The sequence below is a fragment of the Diceros bicornis genome, chromosome 34, assembly GCF_020826845.1.
Source record: "Diceros bicornis minor isolate mBicDic1 chromosome 34, mDicBic1.mat.cur, whole genome shotgun sequence".
Classification (NCBI taxonomy): Eukaryota; Metazoa; Chordata; class Mammalia; order Perissodactyla; family Rhinocerotidae; genus Diceros; species Diceros bicornis.
Window position 1 is genome coordinate 31,693,517 of NC_080773.1, and position 14,566 is coordinate 31,708,082.

The following is a 14,566-nucleotide window of genomic DNA, read 5'->3' on the forward strand; positions in this document are numbered from 1 at the left end:
AGTCAAAACCGTAAGGCATCCAGAAGAAAACATTGAAGAAAATCTTTACAACCTTAGATTAGAGAAAGATACCTCAGAAACATATAAGAAGTACAAACTATAACAACAAAAAGATTAATTGGAGTTTATAAAACCGAAAACTTTTGCTCTACAAAAGACAGTGTTAGGTAACGGAAGAAACAAGCCAGACTAGCAGGAAAAATAAAAGTATATATATATAATGTATATAATAAAGTTATATATATATACTATATATAGTGTGTGTGTGTATCTGATAAAGGATTTGCATGTAGACGAAGTACAGACTTTTACAAATAATAATAAAACTCTCCCACACGAGTAAAACAGTGTGAACAGACATTTCTCAAAAGAATATATTTAAATGACCGATAAGCACGTGATAAAATGCTCAACATCAATAATCACTAGAGAAATGAAACAAAAACTAAAATGTGATGTCAATAAAATGGATGAATTTTAAAAAACATTGCACTGCACAAAAGAGGGCAGATACAGAAGAGTACGTATCTTGTAATTCCATTTCTGTGAAATTCTAGAACTGGCAAAACTAACACCTACTGAAGAAAGCTGTTTGGTGTTTGTTCTGTCTGGGTTTGGGGGGGCGTAGTTTGATTAAAAAGGTCACCATGGAATTTTAGGAGTGATGGCAATATTTTGTATATTGATTGTGGTGATAGATGTTACCTGAATTTCTACATTTGTCAAAGGTGATCAAACTACACTTTCAAATGGGGTACATTTTATGCCTCAATATTCACACACATATGTACTAGTCAGGCTCAATCAGTGTCCATTCCACCGGGGCTGACATCACAACCACATGTCTGATGCTTCCATAAGGAACGATACAATATTAAGGACTCTATGTTGGTCTCCACTGCTGAAAAGATGGCAATTCACCAGTGTCTGTAGTTGGATCACTCTCGGTGACAGGTGGTCCATGACACTAGGCTCACGAGTAACCTCCATCTCTGCCGCCACGGCTGTCCATCATAGTCCACTGGGTAAACGCTGGGAGGATGAAGAGCAGAGTACGGCTAGTATTTGGTGAATGAGCCATCCTGTCCCCTTTGTTGTTAAGGACCTTGTCTACAGTGGGGTTCTCTGGGGACGTTAATATCTGATTCAATGATCCAGGCCTTTGTGCCCACTCCTGTACATCTGTCCATATGCATGGCTGCTTCCTGGATATCCTTGTCTCCTCCGTTCAGTTTTGCTCCTTCTAGTACCTGACCGTATAGACAAGGTATTTTCTACTATCCTGGAGTCTGTGTACACCTTTCCATCTAGCCAGTTCTCTTTCCACAAAAAGTGAATTATCCTTTTCATTACCCAAATGTCTGCCCACTGAAGGCATTTCCTCTCATCAAAGTCCTGTGAATGGGGCTGTAAATACACTACTCTAAAATATCCCACCAGACAGTCATGGCCTAGGCCACAGAGCTGTAGATGACAGCTGAGGAGAGGTGCCATTGTGATGGTACAAATTTGGGCGTCATGTGCATCTAATACACCTCTTTGTGCAACTCACCTTTGTCCTCTGGATGTGTCCATGGCCCCAGGTGTACCACTCTCATCCAGCAATGGATTGCAACCTTATGACTTGGCAGGAATGACAATAGCCAGTTCATCATGGATGGTTCTAGTTGCATAGACACTTGATGTCTCCTTGTTAGTCATTCAGTTTCTGTTGGGAACCAGCAGCACATCAGGAGCAGCTTTTTAAATGGCGTCTACTCTCTATTGCAGGTGATATGAAGGCAGGAACACAAGGGGGCTGAACTTCAAATCTGCCCTTGGAGGTGGGCAGGGAATTCACACAGGATCCCAGAACACGGGCACTTACAGCACCAGGGGACCTGGCAGATCACATGGCCATGGCTGCAGGGTCCTGGTACTGCAGAATCCTATATTCTTCTAGGCTCCACTCAAACCCGCAGCCTTCTCCATCACCTGATAAGTGAGAAATCTGTTTTCTCAAGTATGGTATATACTGCTTCCACCATCCAAAGCCTCATACCCAGAAATGCGTGTCTTTCGTTGTGTGAGGTGTTGCAAGCTGGGATACAGCATATGTGTTGGCAGGCTGCAGAGAGCAGTACCTCTGTAAAGTTCACTGCTTTGGCCAACTCTGATTCTTTGAATTTCCTTTTTCCTTTTTTTAATCTCCCACCATCTGGAGCACATACCAGGGCAACCAGAATACTTACCACCCTCTACTCATCAGGTCCAATTAACAAAATGTCACCAATATTGTGGACAAATGTGATGTTCTGCCCGATGTCAAGATGCTGAGGGTCCCTTTGGACGATGCTGTGAAAGAGGGAGAGTTGGTTTATCCCTGGACACTGTGAACATGTACTGCAGTCCATCCCAGGGGAAGAGGAGCTGCTTTTTAGTTACCAGATCCACAGCTGCACACAAGTGACCAGAGGCTGCATAATTCTGTCCTAGGAAATGCATCCATCCCGCAGAGCAGCTGACAGGAGTCAGTACTTGGTGAGGTCTGTGTCCCTCCACCATCCACCACCCAGGGTCCGTCCAGTTTTTCAGGGGCCAGGCTGGTGTATTAAGCAGAGATGCGGTGGCCCCACCTCTGCCTCCTTTAAGTCTTTGAGGGTGGCACTAACCTCTGCTAGTCCACCTGAGTGCAAGGTTGTTTCTTTTTTTAATTATTTTATTTAGGTCGTAATAATTTATAACATTGTGAAATTTCAGGTGTACATTAGTATTTGTCTGTCACCATATATTTGTGCCCTTTTACCCCTTATGCCCACCCTCCAACCCCCTTACCCTCTGGTAACCACTAATCTGTTCTCTCTGTCCATATGTTTGTTTGTCTTCCACACATGTGTGAAGTCACGCAGTGTTTGTCTTTCTCTGTCTGGCTTATTTCACTTAACATAATACCCTCAAGGTCCATCTGTGTTGTTGCAAATGGGAAAATTTTGACTTTTTTATGGCTGAGTAGTACTCCATTGGATATATTTATACCACATCTTCTTTATGCAGGATTGTTTTTGATGACTATGCCAGGCAATATGGAGCTTATACTGTTGAGTATACAGATTCTGCTTTCTTTCTCTAAAGAGTATGTATCAATGTTTTGGAAGTTGATTAAATGACTTTGTGGTTCAGCTTTTCCTTTCAAGGCTTTAACAACAATCTGAGTTTAGGTGTATCCTATAGCTAGTTTGGCCTGACTACTAAGGCCTGGCTTTTCTGGGAGTGTCTTGATTGCTCCAATTGTTCCACAGGTTCCTTATGCTGCATGGAATTCAAACATCGCCCACCACCGTGTGAGCTCTGGGAACTAAATAAAACTTCAATTTGTCTTTGTTTCCTAAAATGTTAGTAGATTAAGAAAAGATGAGAACATCATTGCATGATAATACATGTATGTTTGTTTTTGCTGCCTCGAGATTTGAAAATAACATGAGGTGAGTGCTCATGGAGGAAAAATCACTGGGCAGTTCTGACTCTCCGTCCTCTGCGCTGTCCCAGTGTCCACGTGTTTTCTTCTCATTCTTCTGTCTTCCTTCCTCATGTTCCAAGATTCCTCCCTTTGTCAGGTCCTTTCTGGGTCAGGTCCTTTCCATTCATTTAGGGGAGGTCTGCTTGTGACAAATCTTCTTAGCTTCCTTCACCTGAGAATGTTTTTATTTCCCCTCCATTCCTGAAGGATTATTCCACAATATATTGAATTCGGGATCCACAGTTCTTTTCTTTCTGCACCTGAAATGTCGTTCCATTTGCTTCCTGCCTTCACGGTTTCTGATGGGAAGCCCGTTGTCATCTGAGTGGTTTCCCTCTATGGTCAGGTGGCATTTCTCTCTCACTGCATTCAATGAGCTTGTCTTTTCTTTCCCTTAGTTGGATTATGATGCATCTTGGCATGGATTTCTGTGGGATTCTCCTGTTTGAGATTCACTAAGTGTCATGAATATGTAGGTTTATGACTTTTGCCAAGTTTGGGGAAAATCCAGCCATGATTTCTTGAATAGATTTTGAGTCTCGTGCTTTTTCTCCTTTGCTTCTAGGACTCAAATCACGTGGATGTGAGATCTTTTCTTAGAGTCTCACAGGTCCTGAGGCTCTATTCATGATCTTTTCCAGCTCATTTGCTCCCAGTTGTTCAGATTGAGTAATTTCTATTGTTCTGTCTTCAGGGTCATTATTTCCTGTGTCCTCTCTATTCTGCTGTTTAGCCCATCTTTGGAGGCTTTTATTTTGATTATTGTATTTTTCGGATCTAAAATTTCCATTACCTTCCTTTTTCTATCTTCTATTTCTTTGTTGAGACTTTCTTTTTTTAAAATGCATTTTAAGCATTTGCGTACTCGCCCATCAAAGCATCTTTATTATGGCTGCTTTACAATCCTTATCAGATAATTCCAACCTCTGTGTCTTCTTAGTGTTAGCATCTGTTGACAATGGTCTTTTCTTACTCAAGGTGAGATTTTCCTGATTCTTGTTATGATGAGTTATTTTTAAAATTAAAACCTGGACATTTTGGATATCACATTGTGAAAGTCTAGATCTTATTTAAATCTTCCATTACAGAAGGCCTTTTCTGACTCATGGTTGGGGTACTGACTCATTACTGCCAGGTAGAGGGTGCAATCCAGGTCCCCCACTGGCTCCTTTGACACCCACTGTGTCACTCCTGGCGTCCTAACAGTCTTAGCCCATCTGCTGCCTTCTCTCCACTTTTCAGAGTATTCTCATGTTTGCTGTATATACAAGGTCCAGGAGTTTACTGTGCCTTATAGGGGTTAGGGAGACAAACCTCTACTTCCTCTTGTTCCAAAACTGGAAGTCTGAAATGCAACTGATTTTTATATATTGATGATATATCCTGTCACATTGGATCAATCCTTCTCAAATTATAATAATAGATCTTTATATTACTTGGAACTTTCCATGCACACAGTTTTGTAATCTGTGAGTAATACAGTTTTATTCTATCCATTTGATGCTTATCCTTTTTTTTTTTCTTCATTGAATTGATTGTTTCTTTCAGTGTCATGCTGAATAGAAGTGGTCACAGTGAACATTCTTGTCTCACTCACAATCACAGTCAGAATGATTTCAAATTTTTATCTTTAAAAATTATTTCTAGGGGCTGGCCTTGTGACCTGGTGGTTAAGTTCAGTGTGATGTGCTTCAGGTCTCGGGATGGGTTCCTGGGCATGGACCTGCACCACTCATCAGCCGTGCTGTGGTGGTGACTCACGACAAAATGGAGGAACATTGGCACAGATGTTAGCTCAGGGCGAATCTTCCTCAGCAAAAAAAAAAAAAAATTATTATAGATTTTTAAAGGTGCTTCGATAAATGATAGCAAATTCCCTTTTATTTCTGAGGAGTTTTTTTCATTATAAATGGTGATGTATTTTGTCAGAAGCTTTGAATCTATTGCTATGATCAATTTTTTCTATTTATTCTTTTATGTTTGAAATGTATTGATTGATTTTCTTTTTAAATTTACCATCTTAACCATTTGTTAAATTTTTTGTGTGTGTGTGAGGAAGGTCAGCCCTGAGCTAACATCCATGCCAATCTTCCTCTTTTTTTCGGCTGAGGAAGACTGGCCCTGAGCTAACATTCATGCGCATCTTCCTCCACTTCATATGGGACACTGCCACAGCATGGCTTGAGAAGCGGTGCATCAGTGTGCACCCGGGATCCGAACCCAGGCCGCCAGCAGCAGAGTGTGGGCACTTAACCGCTATGCCACAGGGCCGGCCCCCGCTTAATTTTTGAATATGAAACCAACCATCCATTTCTGAAGAAAACATACCAGCATGGTCATGATATGTTATCCATTTTATATATCACTGAATGTTGTTTGGGAATATTTTGTGTAGGAATCTACAGCTAAGTTCCTCAGACCGCGTCCTGTGATTTTCCCATTTTGTAGTGTCCTTGTCAGGTTTTAGTATCAGTTTTTTTCTGGAGAAATATTACCTGCTTCTGTATTTTCAGAGGAAGCCTATTTAAGTTTGGTATGTGTGTGTATGTGTGTGTCCATCTGTGTACATGTGTATTTCATAAGTGCATAAGCGTCCCGAAGCATTCACCAGTGAATCTTCCCAGACTCAGAGTACACTTTTTGGGAAAATTTTAATTACAGATTCAACATATTTAACATATAAGACAATTCAGATTTTCTATTTATTTTTATCCATCATTTTGATATATTGTGTTTTTGAGGATTTTGTCTATTTCATCTACATTTTCTAATATATTGGCATAAAATTGTGCATAATGATCTGTTATCTATTTAAAGTCTGTAGGATCTGTGATGCTGTCCTGATAACGTAATCTGTGCCTTTTCTCTTTTTTCCTTGAGCATTGTCGCTGGGATTTATAAGTGTGATTAATGTTTTCAAAGATGAGGTTTTTTGGCTTTATTGATTTTTCTCTATTTTTTATTCATCCTCATTAGTAGCTACTCGTCATGATTATTTCCCTCCTTCTATCTATCTTCATTTGGAATAATTCAGTATTCTTTTTTCTAAATTCTTGGTATGATAGCTTAGGTTATTGATTTTTTAAGGTTTTTCTAATATATTCATTCATGGTTCTTAATTTTGCCATTTTGTAGGCGTGACGTAATATTTACATCATTGTTCAATTTACAACATTCTCTCACTTCTGGTTCGGATTTCTCATTGCACTCATGGATTACTGAAATGTCTGTTGCTTTATTTCCAAAATGTGGGGATATTAGTTATCTTTGGTCGCAGAATCAGATGACTCTCAAAGTGTCGCAGAACCTCCTGGTGGCCCATGTTAGGCATCCAGGCTGGCTAGGGGTCATTAGGAGGTGTCCACTGGGGGCAGCTCCTGTGCCTTCTGGGGTCCCTGTAATCTCCTTCCCTAGATGGTGGGGTCGGGGTCCTTCCTGGGCTAGTGGATGGCCAGAGCAGCGTACAAACTGGGCTCTGCTGGGGGCTCCTCTGACTGGGAGGAAGGGGGTGTTGTCTCCCGTCTCAGGGTCAAGTGGCTCAGTTGAGCGTAGGTCACTTCCTGGGGGTCTTCAGATGCAGCAGCCTGGAGCAGGGGGAGAGTGGGGGATAGGTATGTGGTTGGGGTGGGGGCAGCCTGGGGGTCTGGAGAGGATGCGACCCACCTGTCTGTCCATCTGTCTGTCTTCTGCTTGTCTGTCCTTCGTGTCCAGTGATTCCTCTGATAGGAGGGAAGGAGAGTTGGCCACTCCCCGCCTGAGTCTTGATCTTGAGTGGCTCACCTGTGTGTTCATGACTCCCTGGGGGTCTTCATCCTTGGGATCCTGCTGGAAGGAGACAGAGGGACAAAAACAGTGTCTCCCTGACCCCAGTGCTGACCTCCTCCAGTCAACTGTCCACACTGTTACAGAGTGAGGTCACTTCCCTGATGGAATCTTCTGGGACTTCCTGAGCCTTGGACATCTGGATGCTTTCTATGGTTCGGATTCTTATGCTAACATGCTCTCTCTCACTCATTTGGCTCCAATGAGCCAAATTTGCATGTAGTCCCTCAACCAAGAGGTGAGCTCAAGGAGTGTGGAGGTAGTTTTCTCACTGCTGTACCTACAGCACCTGAATGGAGCCGGGTACACAGTGAGCTCCCTATGCACATTGTTGGGGGAATGAATGAAGGGGGCCTAGGGAACTTGCAGCTGATTCACTCATTCCTGCATCCTCCTCTTGAGACCTGGGGGTGCACCCCAACAACCAGAAGGTCAGACAGAGGATGAGGAACCAGGAAAGGGTCCATGTGGGAGCGGCCATGAGGTCACAGAAACCAGGAGGAGTGAAGTCACAGCAGGACGACGCAGGGTGCCCAAGAGGAGAGGTCAGTGTGGGACGCTGCTGATAGCCAGGTGATGTGAGGATGGGAAGTGCCCATTGGATTAAGTTTGGCAACAGGAAGGTCCCTGGTGGCCTGGACAGGAGCAGGGGTCTCACCTGATGGTCCAGCTCCACCCCCTCCTCAGGCCGTGTGTCCTTCCCTGCAGCATCTGCTGGGGCAGGACAGGGGTTGTGTCTTTTGGCAGGATTCCCTGAGATCTCTCAGGGCTGCAGGCCCCCTCTGCTCTCTGATGGGCCACTGAGGTCCAGGGGTGAGTAGATGTGCCCGAGGTCCTTCAGGGTGGGATTTCAGTCCTTCTCACCCCAAATCCCCAGACCCTCCCACTCTATACCCCCATGGTTTCCTGAAACCTCTGTGCCAACCCTCTCAGGGAAGACCCTCCCCTCCTCTCACAGAGGGTCTCTTCCTGGGCCTCAGCAGCTGGGCTAGAGCTGGGGGAGGAGACGGAAGTGTCAGGGGCAGAGACCCTAACAGGGTCTCTAACAGGGCAGGACCAAGGGCGGGGTGGGAGTTTGGGGCTCTTTGGGGCAGGAATTTCCTGATCTGCAGGCCTCTGTCCTTGGGCTCTGGGTCTGCAGCCCCTGCAGGGAGTTGGAGATCAGTCTGTCACTGGGCTGGGTCAAGATGGACAGAGTCTCAGCCCTGGGAGGTTATGACCACTCACCCTCCACATGAGATTTGAGAGGAAAGGAGGGAACCTTAACACACACTTGTGTGTATGTTTCAATATTTCATAAGATTCAAAAGACAAAAAATACCTTAAATGTGGACATGTGTGCTGTCTTAAGTGTTTTCTTTAGGAGTTTCTGATTTGATATTCTGGAAAAATATTTTTCTAAGCTGACCTTCCCATCTATTGGGTTTCCCTCTGCTGGTGCCCACGCCCACCTCCTCCTGTGACACGAGTCACCCTGTTTCCTACTCACCTGAGGTCCTGCGTTTGCTCTGACGCCAGTGTCGGATGAAGAGGAGGAGAAAGAGGAAGAGGGACAGCAGGAGGATGAAGGCCACCAAGACCCCAATCAGAGCCTTCAGGTACCATTTGAGACCTTGGGCATGAGTGACGTCACGAATGAGCCAATGATGCTATTTAATCGAGCACCTACATATTTGCCAGGCACGTGCTGGGGTCTGTGCGCTCATCTCCTCTAACTCACAACAATCATGTAACAAAAAACTGCCACCCCCACCCACCCATTTCACAGGTGAGGAAACTGAGGCACAGAGAGTTAACTCATGTGCTCCGGGTCACCCAGCCTGGAAGCAGCCAAGCTAGGACCTGAAACCAGGGGGCTGACGTCCTTCTTTGCTTTTTCCACTGGAGCTGAGTGCCTTGAGCTGAAGAGAAAGGGATTGAACCCCCCGGACCCTTGTCCTGCCCCACCCTCCCCATATAATGTCACCATCACTGCTGCAGAGGGGACTTGTCCTGGACATAAAATCAAGTTCTGGGAGGCTTCTCCATAAGGCCTCCTCTCCCAGGAGGTCAGAGCCGTAGTCAGAACTGAAAGGAAATCTAAGCTCTGGGCCATGATTCTCTCCTTTATATTTGGAGAAACTGAGGCTCAGACAGGTGAAGGCGTGTCCAAGACAGTGTCTCCTGATGGCGTTACTCAGCCTCCAGCCCCCACGGACCCTCTCACCAGCCCCCACAGACACCCTCACTTACCTATCAGGGCTCCTGACTCCATCTGGGGTAGTTGATCCTCAGAGCCTCCTGGGGATCAGGATGGAGGTGGGGTGGCTGCTTCTCCCCACTTCATCCCGGCTGCCCCTCCCCCAGAATGATCCCCAACATCTCCCTCTGCCATGACTGCCCCTCCCCAAGTACACCCAGCCTCAGAGCCCCTGGGTCCTTGTGGACCCCCCATCTCTGACCAACTCCCAGACCCCCTGGGGGACAAGCTGTGCTGAGAGAGGAACTAGGAGTCAGATCAGCTGAGTCTCGAGAGACAGGCCTGGGGAAACTGTGAACTATCTGGACAGAGACCCTGTGACTCACCAGCCGTTAAGTTGAGGCCTGTGGGTGGGGAGGTGGGGTCCCCAGAGGATCCTGGGAGAAAGGACAAGAGGAGATGAGGGCCTTGAGGTTCCCCCAGATAAGCCATCTCTGCTCACTCTCTTCTCCTTCATCTGCCCTGTGGCCCCAAAATCTCTCCCTCCACTCACCTGGAGAATTCTGGTGATGAGGACGTGGGAAGGGGCAGCCATGAGAGGGCCCTGTTTCCCTCCTACACTCTGAGGGGCAGATCCCTCTCTGGGTGACCCTCCCTCGGACCCTCTCACTCCTGTCCCAGCCCAGAGCTCTCTGGGGGACAGGGGCCTGAGCTGACTGACTCAGAATGGACAGGGTCAGGGGCCCTCACCTGAGACCACGAGCTCCAGGGGGTCACTGGGGTGTGACAACAGGTAGGGGTAGGTGTTGAGTGAGCTGTAGCACCTGTAGGTCCCCCTGTGGGCTGAGGCCACAGGACTCATGGAGAATTGGGCCTGGTACTTTAGAGCTTTGTACTTTGATCTACGACGCAGGGGTGGATCAGCTGACCCCTCCTTGGACAGGAGGAAAGTGTCCATCGGACCCCATGACTGACACAGCAGGGTCACATTCTCTCCTGAGGCCACCGTGGGGCCTGGCAGCACCGAGAGGGAGGGTGTGTCAGACAACAGTCCTAGAGAGAGGAAGGGTGGGTGAGGGGCTGCCAACCCTCCTTGTTCTGAACTGAGAGTCCCCAGGCCTCTCTCTGAGGACCCTCATCTCTGTCTGTCTTGTGTTCTCTGAATCTCTCCCTCTCCCGCCCATCCCCTGTCTCTGTCTCTTTCCCTCCCTGGGGACCACACACATCTTGTCCCAGCATCACCACCTGGGGCTCCCCCAGCAGGGCCTGTGCAGAGTGTGGGTCTCTGACTGAATCCACTGTCTCCTCACCTGCCACCAGGATGTCCAGTGGGTCACTGGGTGCTGACCACTCGGAGGAGAGGTTGTGTTCACCATAGCATCTGTACCGGCCCCCATGGGAGGGTCCCACAGGGCCCAGGGGGAAGTTGGCCTGAGACAGCCCAGCCTGAGGCTGCCTGCCAAGGAGCTGGTGGAGGTCGTGTCCCCACTCCTTGATCAGAGCGAATCTGTCATAGCCGGCATCAGAGTGACATTGGAGGGTCAGGTCCCGTCCAGAGGCCACAACACGGCCCTGCTGGGTCAGGAGGGAGGGCTTCCGAGATACACCTGGGAGAAAGACCAGCAGTGGATTGCAGGGGCTGATTCCTCCCATAACCCTTCTCCATCCTGGCCCCCAATTCTCACTGTCTCTCACCCTCTGTGTCTCTGGCCCAGGAGCCCCATGATCCCCTCAACCCACTCTCTCATTTAGGGCTCCCTGGGAGCAAACTCAGTGGTAATCTGTTTGATGCCTCAAAACATGGGTGGGGTAGGATGGGACTTCCTCACCTGAAATCAGGAGCTCCAGGTGGTCACTGGGGTGTGACCACACCTGGGGTTTGTTCCTGTAACAGCCATAGCACCTGAACATCCACCTGTGGCTGGAGGTCACAGGGCCCACAGAGAACAGGGCCTGGAACTGCCCGCTGGGGAGTTGCTGTGAGTCCAGGGTCCAGGAGGGCTTGTGTTCTCCTTCCTTAGTCAGAATAAACTTGCCAAATCCTTCCCATGAGCCACACTGGAGGGTCACATTCCCTCCTGAGGGCACCACAGGGCTCGGCAGGGCTGAGAGGTAGGGTTTGCTGTAGACTCCTAGGAGAGGAGGAGGCAGCATGTTAAACGGGGCTCATACCTCCCTTGTATCCCCCAGGGCTGGGCTGTTAGAGGGGCCACACCCCTGAGAGCAGACCCCATTCCTGAGGGCAGACCTGAGGCTGGGACCCCAAGTGTCCTCTTACCTGTCACCACCAGCTCCAGGGGGTCACTGTGCTCTGACGAGTATGAGGATCTTTGATAGTAGCAGTGATATCGTCCTGCATATTGCTCTACCATGTATGGGATGGAGAACTTGGTCTTCTTTCTGGGTTCCAATGAGTTCTGTGGGCCTGAAATCTCTGAACTTCCCTCTCTATACAGTAGGAACTCTTGGGCCTCCAGGGTCCCCTGACACCAAATGGTCACTGGCTTCCCCCAGTGGATCACAGAGCCTGGGTCAGCCCAGATGGTGGGTTTGGGGAGGGTCCCTGGAAGGAAATCAGAGGCTGGGTCACAACACATTCCCCACCCCCAGTTCCCCAGCTCTCAGCCCCTGGACCTTCCCAGATGTCCCACATTCCTCAGACCAGAACTGATTTTCTCTATCACCAGCTGCCTTGGAGTGGCCTTGGAGTGGTCTTGGAGTGGTCTATCACCAGTGCTCTTGTTCCTAATGAGAAGGTGGAAGCTTGGATACCTGGGGACAGACTCACCTGCCTGCACTGGAGTCCTGGGGCCCACACTCAGTCCTGGAAGAGAGTTCCCTGTGAGAGATTTGTCCCTGAAGCCTGAGCAGAATCCCTCCTCCCCATGAGTTTTCTGTGTCCTGGGGTGTCCCGACAGACCAGGGCCTGACTGTGTGCGTGGGGTCCCTCCAGAGTAGGGCTTCCCCTCCCCCTCCTGAGATCTCACCAAGGCAGAGCAGGGCCATGAGGGTGGGGGTCATGGTGTCTCCTCCCTCTGGCCCCAGCTGTGCAGATGGAGCAGACTAAGGTGCCCGGAAAGACAGACAGAAGCACAGGGTGTGGACACTCGGAGGCTGGCCCTCTTGGTCACGGGTTTGTCCCGTCAGCAGACCCACAGGAAGAGGAACTGCCCCTCCCCAGGAGCCTGGCTCTTGTTTCCAGATCAGAGCAGCAAATAGATGTGGTGTCTTCCTGAGATGCACCTCTCAGGTGAGGGTGACCCAGAGCATGTCCTTCCCTCTCAGAGCCTCCGCCATGGGGTCTCCTTCATCCTCAGCCCATCCATCAGCACATCCCTGTGGGGTTCTCACCATGGACAGTGGTCATCCAGGCCCTGGAGATACTTCAGGGAAATGCAGGTTCCTGCTGCCCTGCAGAGCTCAGTCAGCAGAGACACAGGCTCAACATCTCACTGTACAGTTAAGGTTGAGGTCATTGTGACAATGAGCACAAAGGAGACATACAGGGAAATAAGGGAAGGAAACATCACTCCCCTCTTGGCCGGGGACTGTGGGCTTTTTCTATCACAGGCCCCTTCATGGACTTCTCTTTTTTCTTGCAAAAGTGTTCTCTCTGAGAACAAACCTCTGAGTCATTCCTGCCTCCTCAGATTCCTTGTTCCCTTGGGCAAATCTCTCCTCCTCATCTTGGGGTTCTGTCTTCAGCTTTAGGGGTCGATGAGTGGGTTAGTGCTCTGAAGTGGGGGACAAAGCTTGTTATTTAAATATTCCTCCATCATGCACTGCCCATGAGACCTTGAGCATAACATCCAATCTCTGAGCCTCAGTTTCCTCATCTGCAGCATGTTGTCGTGAACCCCACTCTTCAGAGTGGTTGTGGGTCAGTGGTGGTGGGTTCATGGGAGGGTTCAATCAATTTCCAGGCCAGGTTAACACATGAGTGGGATGGGAAATGAGACGATCATGGGGTCAGACTCCACAGTCAAGTGGATAATTGATGTGCCCACCCATGAGCTCTCTCTCATCTGCCCCTAACACTCAGAAATGCTACTTACAATATCTCTGAAATACGTAGCCACATACAAATGCAAAAAAGTGAAATGAAAGTTCCTATGATGGAGAGGGATCCACAGCAAAGAATAGAGGACAAAGCTGAGTGGCCACAGTGCCCAGGATTGTCAAGAGGTCCTATGGAGGACGTCACCTGCGTGGAAACAGAGAGGACCCCCAGGTCATCACAAGAAGGGAGGGGTCAGGGCTCCAGGTGGAGGTTGGAAGCTATTTCCCCCCTTCCCTGTGTTTCTGGGTGGACACTGGAATATCTACCCACTGACCTGAACCCATGGTCAGTACTGAGCAACCTCCCGTGTGTGTCCTGAAACAGATTGAATCCAGTATTGTCAGCCATGGGTGTCCGTCACACATGTGAATGTGAAGCTCCCATTGGACCATCCCTGCCAGGCACAACCCTGAGCATTTGCTCAGTTTGAGAGAGTGGATGCCATGAGGCATGAACAGTTGCAACTGTCCCCCCTTGTCAGCCCGAGTCCCAGGACATCCCTGGGAAACCCTCTCTGGAAGATCAGGGATGTGAGAGGAGAACCTTCCAACAAGAATGGACAGTCAAGAGTTGTCCTAATCATGATGAACATGCTATGGACAACAAGCTACTGATGAATGGGGTTATCACATGCAAGGTATAGGGTCATTAGAAAAATAAGAGAGTTATTTTATTTTATTTATTTATTATTTTTTTGTGAGGAAGATCAGCCCTGAGCTAACATCTGTGCTAATCCTCCTCTTTTTGCTGAGGAAGACCAGCTCTGAGCTAACATCTATTGCCAATCCTCCTCCTTTTTCTCCCCCAAAGCCCCAGTAGATAGTTGTATGTCATAGTTGTACATCCTTCTAGTTGCTGCATGTGGGACGCAGCCTCAGCACTGCCAGAGAAGCTGTGCGTCGGTGAGCGCCTGGGAATCCGAACCCGGGCTGCCAGTAGCAGAGCACGGACACTTAACCGCTAAGCTACGGGGCAGCCCCAGGAGAGTAATTTTAAATTGAGCATGTTT

At 48.2% G+C, this 14,566-nt stretch overlaps 1 protein-coding gene across 12 annotated transcripts in view; it reads right to left on the minus strand.

Moving 5' to 3' along the window:
• LOC131397371 (leukocyte immunoglobulin-like receptor subfamily A member 6) overlaps positions 1-12,831 on the minus strand; it is a 121,096-nt gene extending 108,265 nt beyond the window's left edge. The window contains exons 1-11 of one of the 12 annotated variants that reach the window (XM_058530187.1): positions 12,485-12,825; positions 12,286-12,321; positions 11,776-12,060; positions 11,327-11,629; positions 10,808-11,104; positions 10,248-10,550; positions 9,551-9,598; positions 8,808-8,930; positions 7,977-8,029; positions 7,160-7,318; positions 6,129-7,080 (exon numbers count right to left, since the gene is read on the minus strand). In XM_058530187.1, coding sequence (XP_058386170.1) covers positions 6,937-7,080; positions 7,160-7,318; positions 7,977-8,029; positions 8,808-8,930; positions 9,551-9,598; positions 10,248-10,550; positions 10,808-11,104; positions 11,327-11,629; positions 11,776-12,060; positions 12,286-12,321; positions 12,485-12,518 — 1,785 coding nt within the window. In that variant the 5' untranslated portion in view covers positions 12,519-12,825 and the 3' untranslated portion in view covers positions 6,129-6,936. Of the gene's footprint in view, positions 1-6,128; positions 7,081-7,159; positions 8,030-8,414; positions 8,701-8,807; positions 9,935-10,247; positions 10,551-10,807; positions 11,105-11,326; positions 11,630-11,775; positions 12,061-12,285; positions 12,322-12,484 lie in introns of those variants that run through there. The other 11 variants (XM_058530185.1, XM_058530191.1, XM_058530193.1 and 8 more) reach the window with 11 other exon arrangements.
• Positions 12,832-14,566: the final 1,735 nt, after the last annotated feature.